The sequence below is a fragment of the Tenebrio molitor genome, chromosome 9, assembly GCF_963966145.1.
Source record: "Tenebrio molitor chromosome 9, icTenMoli1.1, whole genome shotgun sequence".
NCBI classification, from domain to species: Eukaryota; Metazoa; Arthropoda; class Insecta; order Coleoptera; family Tenebrionidae; genus Tenebrio; species Tenebrio molitor.
In genome coordinates, this window is record NC_091054.1 from 14,429,643 (window position 1) to 14,442,476 (window position 12,834).

The 12,834-nt window shown below is 35.0% G+C and overlaps 2 protein-coding genes and 1 long non-coding RNA gene across 5 annotated transcripts; 2 read left to right on the forward strand and 1 right to left on the reverse strand.

The window, feature by feature from the left end:
• Positions 1-156: 156 nt before the first annotated feature.
• Positions 157-1,105, forward strand: ND-PDSW (NADH dehydrogenase (ubiquinone) PDSW subunit). Its single transcript, XM_069058441.1, has 4 exons — positions 157-371; positions 510-645; positions 699-838; positions 884-1,105. Exons 1-4 carry the CDS (start codon positions 284-286, stop codon positions 997-999), a joined length of 480 nt encoding a protein of 159 aa, XP_068914542.1. The 5' UTR covers positions 157-283; the 3' UTR covers positions 1,000-1,105.
• On the reverse strand, positions 1,095-12,765 carry Marf1 (meiosis regulator and mRNA stability factor 1-like protein). Of its 3 annotated transcripts, XM_069058398.1 has the most exons (16): positions 12,093-12,765; positions 11,760-12,041; positions 11,483-11,661; positions 11,147-11,226; positions 10,973-11,088; positions 10,426-10,719; positions 9,272-9,472; positions 4,661-4,849; positions 4,046-4,603; positions 3,509-3,988; positions 3,220-3,450; positions 2,369-2,831; positions 2,173-2,315; positions 1,914-1,967; positions 1,610-1,862; positions 1,095-1,556 (listed from the first exon to the last, which is right to left on the reverse strand). In XM_069058398.1, the coding sequence occupies exons 1-16, from the start codon at positions 12,495-12,497 to the stop codon at positions 1,507-1,509; spliced, it is 3,978 nt and encodes a 1,325-aa protein (XP_068914499.1). In that variant the 5' UTR covers positions 12,498-12,765; the 3' UTR covers positions 1,095-1,506. The 3 variants fall into 3 exon arrangements, with proteins under 3 accessions (XP_068914499.1, XP_068914500.1, XP_068914501.1); XM_069058399.1 differs by lacking the exon at positions 12,093-12,765 and having other exon boundaries at positions 11,483-11,683; positions 11,760-11,965; XM_069058400.1 differs by lacking the exons at positions 11,483-11,661; positions 11,760-12,041; positions 12,093-12,765 and adding an exon at positions 11,311-11,433.
• On the forward strand, positions 6,554-9,242 carry LOC138138475 (uncharacterized). Its single transcript, XR_011162038.1, has 2 exons — positions 6,554-8,849; positions 8,909-9,242. It is a non-coding gene; the product is annotated as an uncharacterized lncRNA (long non-coding RNA).
• Positions 12,766-12,834: the final 69 nt, after the last annotated feature.

Sequence of the window (12,834 nt, forward strand, 5' to 3'; positions counted from 1 at the left end):
TTCACCCTTCTCTTCGTTCTGTCAGGGGCTAACTTCACAGCTAATGTTAATTTTTATTATAATTTTAATACATTTAAATATTTCATATTAACAGTTATTGTGCTTTGAATATGTATGAAAATGTACTTAAATTTAAGTTAAAACTCAACGATTTGACCCAACGCTTAATATTTGTTTGAATTGGAAATAAATTTCCTCACCTTCACCTGCTAACTTCACACTGCTTCCTTCACCTGTCATTCAGGGGTTAGCTGCAAAACATTTTTTTTTAAACTTTAACAAAATGCCAGAATCAGAGCCACGAAATGTAATGGAAAAATTTTTCAATTCGGTGGCTAACATTCTAGTTACACCGACAGTTTGGGTTCGAGGTAAATTTTTGTGTTTGAACTTAACCTTTCAATGCTGATATGAATTATGTATTTCAAAACCGTCACTTACTATTCAGCAAACCATTTGGAAACTTTCACGACAAGAATTAACGTAAACTCGCTATTCTTGTGTTGCAGAAAAGATTGTAGAACCTAACCAAAAAAGTTACCCATGGTACCACCAAAAGTTTCGTCGGGTCCCCACAATTGATGAGTGCTATACAGATGACGTTGTATGTTATTATGAAGCCAACGAGCAATACAGACGAGACAGGTGAATTAGTGTGTGTAACACTTTTATAATGTTACATTGTTATGTAACTGCAGGTTAGTTGATTCAAATATTTTATCAATTCTGCGAAACCGATTTGAAGATTGTACTTTATATGAGGCCCCTGATCATCTAGAGAAGTGCAAGCATATTTGGAAACAATATGAAGAAGCTACTACCAATTGGTTCATTAAATGTGAGTTTCAAAATGGTTTACGAGTCATGTAACTTGTTATTTTAGATGGGGATTTGGGAGGTTATCATAATGTTAAAACTGCCTATATGAAACAAAAGCACCGCATGATTTGGGAACGCAGACATGGTCCTGTTGGTTCAGGCAAGAAGGATATCGAGTAAGAAACTCACTGCCAACTAGCCTTTCTTGTTGCAAGTAGTGTAATACTGTATCATACAATATTAATGTAGGGTGTTTTTGAATTAAAAACTGTTAATTATTGGAAAAGTACAAATTTATTATTTTGAAAAATTCTACAATGGTGGTAAAACTTATAAGTACAGGGGACAACGTAATATTTAAATTCATAATAATTAAAGTCACAAAGATTATAAAAATATTTGTACATACGACTCTTTAAAAGCATTTGCTTGAGCAACAAAAACAATTTCAGTGTATCTTTTCATGTAAATATAACACTAATATTAGATTACAGAAGAAAATGAAGCGTAAGTTGGTAACACCATCACAATATTACATTATCAGACTAATTGAAAGCACTTTTACAATTACAGGTATATCGGACAATGTTACCAACCTTAACAAAACAGAACAAGTTAACATTAATTTTTACAACTAAGTACAATCACAGTATTAACTTAAATTAATTTTTTTGGAACCGACGATACTTACTTATCGAAACTTAAATAACTTGTGAAACGACGTTTCGCGCCTGACCCTACATTGAAAAGAAAATGAATCTTTTTTTTTATGTTTGAAAAAAAAACTCACCGCAAGCCCCAGGTTCGGTTTCGTTATCTGACGGTGAATTTTCCAGTTTTGAATTGACCCCAGAATCTGTTGAATCATCCGATACCATTCCTTTCATCATGAGTTTATCAGGCATTGGAAGTTCTGTCGGATCTGGAGCTTTACCCCACGGATTCCTATTTACGGAGAAAAGATGTCTCGCCGGTGATATTAAATCATATGGATTACCCAATAACTGGGGATTCTGAATAATGGGTAACGGTATTGATAGACTCTAAAAACAGGAGAGATATTTCTCTACAAATTTAAAAGTTGTCCCTATTACCAAATTACTCTCCAAGGAAGGGTTTCTTCTACAGGGAGTCCATGGAGTGGTAGTCTGAAACATGTAATTATAAAATAAACACGATATCAAACAATACAATAGAATGTATTTATTTATTTCATGAGTCCAAGTTTATAAAAAGAGTCGTAAAGCGCAAGGCAGCAAAATTCAATTTTATCTCATGTTATGTTAATGAACACCTTGATATCATCTTCAACATTTCCCAGGGTGAAATGTGCGGAACCAACAGGTTACTTACCGGTGTGGGTGGAGTGTCTGGTTTAGGAGGTGAAATTTTCTTCATTGGCATAGTCGGTGTCATCTTGTGTATAGGGGGAGGTGGCCATTTCTTTGACATGTGGTTGACATTATAAATTTGAACCGGGAGACCCACCTGATACTCTGAAGTTCATGAAGTAACACAGTAAACTTTGCCAAAGTATGCGACAACTCACCTGCTAAATTTCTATTCAGTGCGAGGACGCTCTTCTTATATCCGCAAATAAAAAATAAGAAATCGAACTGTTCGTAAAGTTCGTCGACGGAATTTATATTAAACTCTGACAATCTGATGTTCTTCCCAAAGGCTTGAGTGTACAGTCTTTCGATATTATTGAATAAAATACTTCCACCGTTGATGTACAACACATGATACAGCTGTGCCGCTAGTACGTATAAATCTGTTAAAGCAATGTAGTTCGCATCGTTACCGACCGATAACGAAACAACATTGCGTAACTGTTTCAAATCGTTCAACGATACATCACTGTTATACCGCGACTGGTACTCGTACTTGAACGTGGAGAAGTCTTTACAATGTGGCGACTTTAGAAGAAGAGACCATGTTCGAACTTTCATGACTGAGATGAAGTCGTTATCCACAGCGACAAGCAATAGACCGGCGGCGGTCTCCACAACCTAAAAATCTGTACTGTACCAAAACGACTACAACTAACGGGCCTTCAAATAAATTTATATTTAGAGCAACCTATGGAGATTCAATTGTTTGCAACATTTTTCCAGCGTAGAAAATTACACAAGAAACGACTTGACATTTTAACGAAATAAAATTAGGTTAGAAAATATTTTTAATTTTTGTAGTGCATTCTCCCTATTCCCCCTCCACAGAATATGACAATGTGAAATTGGGAAAAAGATGGAAAAAGCTTAATACGTAACCTGTGTAACTCTGGAGAATAATTGGTTACCTACAAAAATTACTTTACACTGTTAACAGAATTAGAATGTCGCCTACGCCTACTGTAAATATATATTTATTTGAAGGCTCGATATTTTTTCCGAATACCTGAATGTAATCACAGATTTTCTCAATAAGTTCTAGGAATGTTTCACATTCGTATACGTGCGGTTTGAGCGGATAACCGCACTCCTTCAAATAAATCCTAGGGAGCTCATCCAAAGGTAAAGACGACGTGGGCGAATTTCTCACTAAACTGACAACCTGACTGCCCAAAACTTTGAACGATTGATTCAACGTAAGGCTGACGGTACGTTCACCTTCGGATAGTTCTTGGATCTGTGAAAGTTCACATTTTGTAGTGAATGTAGCAATAATAACTAAGACAGCAACTCACCTTAACGACGTCCGGAATGGCTTCGAAAAGTTCAATAAGTTTGCTGAACCCATAATCCGAGACTCTGCACTGGTGGCCAAAATGATGATGGTAGGCGGGTACAAATTTATTGAACAACATGGTACAATTAGGGGAATGTCTCAAGATGTCTATCACTTCCATGGCAAACTGTTTTGTTCGCATTATTTCTTTGGCAGTCTGTTCTCTTTTTGGCACGGAAATGACAACATTGTCTTCAACTTGCATTATCACGATGATATTTTCTGGTACTTCCTCCAGCAAGTCTTGGAAAGTGCACAGACCATAATCAACTGGACTGAACGGCTTATTCATAACTTTCTCGTAAGCACCAGAAAAATCACCCAGACTGATCTGTTTGGCCGGTTGTACTTTTAGCACTCGAAGTAAATCTGACGTGAATCGACGCATCTGAGCCTGATGAGATAACGTGATGATTTTACGAGTGCCGTCGCCCATGATCTACAATTCGAACAAAAAATTAATACGCATTGCTCTGACACATAAAAAACTGAAGACCTGGACAACGTGAGAAATTGATTCGAAGAGATCTATGAGTTTAGTGTATCCGTAGTCGGCAACGTGGCACTGTCGCCCAAAATGATGATGGTAAGCTGGAATAAACTTGCTCAGGAACAACTGACACTTGTCGGTGGTCTTCAACAGATCTACCAGCTCTCGACACAACAAGCTGATGTTGGGAGCCAGAGACGGGGGTACAGTCTTCAGGACGGCCTCTTCGTCGACTTCCACACTCCTGATTTCTCGTTTGACAATTTTGATATTCTTGTTAGGTCCCGAACATTTAATTTCGACGTTGGGGACGCACGATATTAGATGTTCCAAGGGTACCCCATTCGAATCGACGGGGAGCGACTCGTGACATTCCTGCTCATAACACGCTTGAAAACTCAAAAGAGGCATCGACCCCAAGTGGAGATTTAACAATCCGTTCAGTTTTGCAGCGAAAGTTTTTAACGGCATCGTGACGTTGGGACTCTGAATTGTGTTGAGCTCACACCAGCCAAGATTCGGCAACCCGTTCGCGCAGTGGATGATACAATAGGGGACTAGAGTCTTTGGAAAAAAAAAAATGATAAGATATGTTTTGTTTTCGTCTCACGTTTCACAAACCTTGCTCAGATTTGGCGGTGGCGATGATTTGAACTGTTGAGTGAATGAGATTATTCTAGAGCCTAGATTGTCAGTTATTTTGCAGACGTCTTTAAGTTTGTTTACTTCCGAAACTGAGACCGTACAGTGATAACGCGATTCCAAGAGTTCTATGAATTTGAAAAGAGGCATGTTGTTATCCGGAGCTTCCTAAAATATTAAATCTCTTAAAGTAATGGAACCTGCTGATTTATTTAATGATTTATACACCACGAGGAAAAAAATGAGAAAGAAAAACCGAAAACTTTGTCTTTGGTTTAACTTTTGTGATATTTCTAACCAATAATTTTTCATTAAACGTGAATTGTACACAAATACATTTTTTCTACTTCGGTGAGCCATGGAGGTACTATTACTAGGTCCATGCAATGAGCATTTTGTGACACCGAAAACAATTTCACAATGATGAATTTTATAGCATCGTTTCTTGTGACTATTGAATGTGGGGTTGGTATTGATAGTAAATTTCAGTGTTAAATGTGATGTCATTTGAACCTGAATCCATTTTTTGCATCAAAATAAACTATTAAGGGGTAGATTATTATTGTAACGTTTAGGAGACAATTTGAAATTTAATTTTCAATAAAATGACATTGCTTCGTCAATACCAACCCAATTCCATTAAAATAAAAGTCACTAGATATTTATTTTACATTTAAAAAAATGAAATTAATGAAGCCGAAATAGAAAAAATAGCATGTTACACTCGTTTCACAAGACATGTCGTCGAACTCGTTCTTTTAAACCCTCTCATTCGACAATAGACTGTCTTGCGCAACTCGTATAACAATAATTACAGTGCCTTTTTTCTAACGCTGGTCATAGGGATTTACATGTTAAAAAGTTTAGGGTCTGTTAATAAGCTTTTTAGTAGAAATTTTCAAGTGAAATTTGGCAGGATATTAGATTAGTATTTTATAAATCAATTTCAGTTAGGTCCATCGTACAAAACAAAATAATCAGGGAATTAGAGCAAAAATAAATTTATTAAATTTACCACGTGGCTTGCCAAGTAGGCTGACATAATGTAAACTCAACAAACATCAAATAGTAATAATTTTCAATGAACACTTTTTCAAATAAAGAAATTATTGAATGGAATAGACTTTGAAGTGTGCAGTTTTATTTCACAACAAAACATAGGAAATCATAATTACATCAATAGTTATTTACATAAAAGTCAGGAAAATCTCACATTACTGAAGAGGAGTTAAATTGAAAAACGAAGCACGTTGTGCCGAGTATTTTAAAGCTCCGAGTCAATAAGAGATTTTACTGACGTGTTTTGTATTAAATTTTTCCGGAAATCGTAAAAAAAAACGAAATTTACAAATTTTAGAATTTTTTTTTACAAATTCCACAAAAATCAAGTTTGTCAATTTTGTTGGCAACTATAGTTACAAAGTAAAAAACATCGAAAAAATTTATTTTTAGAATCTGCGTCTCTAATAGGTCTATTGTTGTATTCAATTTGGAGTCGTTTATGGCTATCTCTTAAAGCACTCGTAGTTTAATAGATCTCTAAGAAAATTTTTATCAATATTTCAGTGTATTATTGTCATTAAACAAAAAAACTTCCAATATTAATGTTCAAACTCTACTTTTTAACATATGTTGCAGATGTAGTTGCATCTGTTACCTTGAATTACCAATTAATACAAAATTCCCTAGAATTTGAAAATTTAATTTTTTTATTTAAAAATTAAAACAAGGGTGCAAATTCTAAAAAATAACATAAAAAACTTGTTTTATAAGGGCATTGGCGCACTCGCTCCATACAAAACTCCCCTACGGGTCGTTTTCTACACCTGGAACTCGTGCGCCAAATCAACCCTTATAAAACTCGTTCTTTAATATACTATTTGCGTTTTGTAAAGTCTTTACAGTACTACTCCGGAAAATTCAATTTTCCAGCGCGTAAATAAACAGGAAAATGTTGTTTCCAAGACTATTTCCGGAAAAATAAATAAAATTCACTTCAACAATATTAAACTAATTTAATTATTTTTGACTTTTCATTTCATAAATTGTTCAAACTGTCTTCCATAGGCTGCATTTTGTAACTGTCTGACGGTTATAAACCCTGGGCAAGAAATAATGTTATGAATTTTATGTACTTTTTTTTAGTTAATTCCGTAATTATCTTATTCTGTAGTATAAAATAAACTGAAATTGATTTATAAAATACTAATCTAATATTCTGTCAAATTTCACTTAAAAATTCCTACTAAAAAGCTTATTAACACTATAGCGTCGCCTCGTGGGCCGTTCAATCAATGGAAATTATCCACAAAAACAAACGTTTATTTTGAAAACAACAGTAATGAAATGAACAATAATTTTACAAAGCGTCACCGATTTTTTCTCAACCCTTCAGCGCCTGCTGCGAGTTGTTTTTTTTTTTATTTTCGTTCTCCTGGTTACCCAGGTCTGCTCGATCTGTGGTGGGGTGTTTCCTGAACCCCACAACACTATCCAAAGTTTTTATCATGTAAATCCCTATGGCCAGCGTTAAAAAAAAAGATACCGTATATACTATTGTTTCGAGCACTTTATCTTCCCTGGTAATCATTTTATTATGTAAATTAAATTAATTAAAATGATTTCATCTCATAAAATTGTTTTTTGTTCGACACTGTCAGAATTTGAGAATTTTCTCCTGTGTGAACGGATTTTGCTAAATTTGACAACTTGTCAAAACAAAACGTCAAGCTAATTTTATAGATTTTCAGCGATTTGGAGCCTTTGGGGGGACCTGTCGAACAAAAAAACGTTGTATTCAACTCGTTCTTGTGTAAATTGGGCCTTTTTTGGCACTCGTGGACCTTTAAAACTCTCGTTTCACTCGAGTTTTAAACTGGCCCACTCATGCCAAGAAAAGCCCAAATTACACACGAACTCGTTAAATAATAGTAGTTTAACTATTTTTGTTCGACACTGTCAGAATTTGAGAATTTTCTCCTATGTGAACGGATTTTGATAAATGTCACAACTTGTCAAAACGAAACGTCAAGCTAATTTTAAAGGTTTCAAGCGATTTGGAGCCTTTAAGGGGCTTGTCGAACAAAAAAACGTTGTATTCAACTCGTTCGTGTGTAAATTGGCCCTTTTTTGGCACTCGTGGGCCTTTAAAACGTTCGTTTCACAAAGGCCCAATTTACACACAAACTCGTCAAATAAACTACTATTCTTTTACAAGTAATCTAAGTATTTATTTCTCTTTTTGTATAAGCCATAAACAGGTCTATTTTGCGTGTTATCTAAACTTTGTCTAAGGCTACCGCTTATACCTTCAGTTTCTTGCGAAATCAAACCCCCCAGTGAGAGTGTTTCCTCGTTAGAATATCATTTTTTGAGAAGTTATATATACAGCGCCTAAAAAATTAAATTTAGGAGACTTAATATCAAAATTTCAAAACCACTTATGCAATAATTATTTTTACTAAATGATATCTGTTAATTTAGTCTGGTTTTAATTAGTTCTTAACTTTAAACTTTAAAATTTTGGATACAACAACCAAAGAGTCAACAAAAGCTTGAATTATCACCTTGAATGTGAAAAACCGGTTAACAAAAATTTTCTAGGCCAAGATAAATGCTAAATTATTGAAATTCATAACTTGACTAATTTATATGACAATAGGAAAATAAGTCTTTACCAGAATGCCGACAACACAAATTATTTTGTTTTTTTTTTGCAGATAACATCACATTTGCCAAATTTACAAGACAAAAAGATAATTTATTTGGTAGTTACTTTTAATAGGACGAGTGCATGTTTGTAGGGTAATAATGGAAAAATCGAGTAAAACCCGGAAGTCTTGACACAATTCGACAATGACCGTGAAAACCTGTATTTCACTTAAGCATCAAAAAAATTACACGTGATGCTTAACAAGACATCAACACGAAAACTAAAGGGAAACATTATGCATACAAAAAAGTTGTTTCAACATAAATCTTGGAACGAATGAGTTGGCCTAATTAACATTATTTTGATGGGTGTGTGTAGTGGGTTTCGTTTTCACCTCCAAAACAACTGCGACACACCCCCGACCAACAACCACTATAAAACCTCAGACCCGGCCGGTGTAAAATCAGATTTCGTTTCGCACAAGTCAACACAACTACCTACAAAATGTTCAAACTGGTAAGATCTCCACATTAATACTTTTAACAATCGATTTATATTTGTTTGTGCCTTTGCAGTTCTTGTTCTTCGCTCTCGTAGCTTTCGCTTTCGCCCTCCCCAAGCCCCAACCCCAATTCTACGGTGACTACGGCTATGGTGCTGTAGGTTATGGAGGTCTTGGAGGGTATGCTGGTTATGCTTCCCCCTACGGCTATGGCGGATATGGAGGTTATTATTAATAACATCTTTCTTTGATCTCGTGCACAAACACGGGTCAGCTTAGTTTAAAAAAAATACAAAAAAAATCCACTTTTTAATATCCATGTCTACTGTAACGCCACCGGTCCAACGAAACTTTTTTTTGTAAAGTTTTCGCAAATATCATGTATATAATAAACTTAAAAAACAATACGTGCTGTTTTTATTGTACTTAATCTTACCTGTAATATACTGATCACCATTGCTCTCAACTGCTCAGGATCAGGCGAGTTACTTTGAGCATATGAGATGACGATTCTTTTGTGTCCCAGTTTCTGACGATGAAGCTGTGAAATGATGAATTGCGCTGCTTGTTGATTATTCACTTTTATGTTCGCTACTGGAGTTCCGTCTGTTTGCACAGTTACATTTAAGCTTAAAATCTGAAAAGGAAAACATGAATTTTATACAAAATTTACATTTAGAGAAATGTAACATCCTTTCATATTAAAAAAAAAAAAACATCAGACTTGTATTAAACTACTAAACGATACTATCTAGAAATGATAATTCCCGAGTTAAAACTTTCTGTAAAAAAATCAATACCAAACGAACAGTTGGTAAATGAGTCATTTTGTATAAATTACAACAAAAGATGGAAACGTCATTTGTTAATTAAATATTCGGTAAACCTTCATGATTTTTAAAGTTTAATCCGGTATTCCGTCGCAGTAAAATCGATGATAGGACAGCAATTCAGAATTATATTTTTTTGAATTAAACTTAAAACATCCAAACACAATTTTATATAAAGGTCTTACAATATTAATTTAATCAGTTGTCAAATGGTGCATTGTGCAGTTAGTTTTTTATAAACAAAATAAATTTAGTTTAGTCGTAAAACTTGCTTGTTTAAAATGAAAAATAGTGCTTTTCTAGTGCGTTTGTGTTGCGTTGACAACAAACTATGGGCCGTATCACAACACCCTTATTAAATTTAATCATGACTTTAATTACCATGGTGACGAATTCATCTCTTTCTGGTAGGTTATGATTGCATAAATCTATATCGTTTTATGTTTACTTTAATCACGACTTTAAATAACGCCATCTTTAATAACGGTGTCGTGATACGGCTCAATGTTTTAAATTATAATAGGATCTTATTCATCCTTAAAATAAGTCGTCTTTCTTACTATTACGCGATTGTTACAAGCGATTTTATAAAGTGTTAGATCAGTAAATTATTGTAAATAAATTACAATTTCAATTAGCAAAAAAATTCAGTAACTGTTAAATCCTTATCTTAAGTATAAAGAAAAATTAAGTAGCTTTTCACTATAATAAATTAAACAATTATAATCATTAAATTCTTGTCACCATGTACAGAACCTACCATTGCATATTCCTTTAACATATTGGTGAGCAGTCTTCTAAGTTCCTTGATATTAATGCTGGCATCCAGATTGGAAATAATCAAATCTACAGGTTGATTAGCTTTGGCATTATCTAACTGCATTTTCCCATCATCACTGTATTCCGAACTACCACTAGTTTTGTGAACACGAGCTGGTAAACCTTGGAGGGCTTCTTGTGGAGTCCTAGGACGGCGCGTCGAGGCTCCATAATTCGCCTCCATCAAGGACGTTGCCCCAGCAATCGGACGGCATACAAAATCTTGACCCAAATCCTAAACATCAATCGTACGTTTAAAACTAAATTAAACAACGTATTAAATTGTTAACAGGAGCGTGAATCAGAGTTGCTTCATTGTGTTATCAGAGCCCAAAAAGAACTCACGGAAGATCTGGAATTCAACTTTGGGGTAACAAATTACCCCTTAGGAATTCACAGCCGATCTGGAATTCAATTTCTGGGTCTCAAACTCGGCCTTAGTCATCATTTGATCGCAGCGGGAATTAGTTACTGTGTCTGAAACTTACGTATGGGAATTTTTTCGAGTCTTTGGATGAAAAATTTGGCAGCGGATCTTGGGGTAGGCCCCGAGCCGAACAAAATTGATGGCCTTGAAATGCACCATCGCCTTTTACTTTTCGTCCTGCAAATTAAAACAGTCAAATTTGAATAACAAACAAAAAAAATATGATAAAATCAACCTGTATAATTTCTGAGCGACGGCGTCACTGCTTTAATTTTATTTCCAAAGACGTCTTCTCCTTGGATTCGTTTCTGTGCCCTGAACAAAATAAAAAAAAAAATACAACTGTGACTATTAAACCAACTTCAATGACAAAATTATAATAACAATTCAATTACATACCTGAAATCTTTTTCATATGGTTTATAATGTGCCATTTTAATAATTTTATTGACTTTATTAATAAAATAAAAACGACATACTGGATTTAACTGATTCTACCGCTTTTTGTGTGGCAGCTTTTTTAATATTTATCAAGAATAAAAACTCTAGTGACTTTTATTTCTCTACCAACCTGTTTGCAAAATCTTGATTGGAAAACCTGATGTAAGCAAAACCCTCTTCTTGTTGGATGTCAACCACTCGTCCCCCACAATTATTACATAAAAAATTTAACCTGTTCTTGATAGTGGTGGCACTTAAATTCGTGGGCAGATTAGAAACAAGTAAATATGCTGAATCGTTAGACGGTCCCTTAAAATAAAGCAACCAGTTGCTTTCAATGACAATTTATTAAACAACACATAGCTGTACAGCGCGTGCAACATAAGCCAAGCAATAAGCAAAATCACCTTGGTTCTCTCTTTGGGCAGCCCCTCTGTGATAGTTGAATAGTAATAATGTTCATTAGCACAGAGAATTAAAGCGTCTGCTACGTTTGCATTATGAACTAATATCACCCGTATTTTTTTACGATATCTGAGATCAGACAAATCAGCGGCGAAATTAATATCACCTGAAATCAAGACAACTGATGAGGGCGCTGGATAAATCTCAGCGAAGCGCCTCAAAGACTGTCTCAATTTCTCATCAGCTGCGTTTTTTGAAGTAGATGCCACGTGTATTAAATTTACCTAAAACGACACCGGTCAAACGATTCCTTACAAGTGAGATTGATAGTTAACTTGAGCGTCGTGCAGCTCTTGGATCACTTGTTGTCGTTCTTTCTTCACATCGCACACGACCAAAAACTCGGCTTCTCTGTATTTCTCTAAAAAAAACTCCCTGATTCTTTGTACTACGGCTGAGGCGCTTTTGTTCCTGGGCACCTGGCAGTTTTCGATATCCCAAAATATGCCCAACGGAGGCAATCTGCTAGCTTTTTTGTTTTTCCTTTTGGTCTTGCGGAAATTTTGTGCGCTATTTGAACTATCCGACTGCGATGAGACGTACGAATTATTTACGCTTTTGGAGAGACGAGGCTTTGGTGGAAACTTAAATTTCGGTCGGGTTCCTGCGTTATCGGATAAATTTAATTTGTGGTGCGAGTCATCGCTTGAATCGTGGGAATTTGTACCAGATGAATGCATTGCTATTCATTTAAATAATTTATAAAGAATAAAATTAAAATTATGCCACATTAGCTGCTTTAATCACATTTTAAAACGATCTCACATCTTACACCATTTTTTCGTACTAAATATTGCTGAAGTTAGCCGTGCAACAACACGCGAAGCAGCCAACAAAGATAGTTACCTGCAAATCACGTGTACCAAACAAAGATCCACAACATTATTGATCTTCTGACAGGTTGTCACAACTGTTTGAAAAAATTGCCTACAGTTCAAAATATTTCCAATATGCTTTTAACAAAATCGATATTCTCTAACAATCGGACTTATTGTGTTATGTGTTTTTAGTCACTGA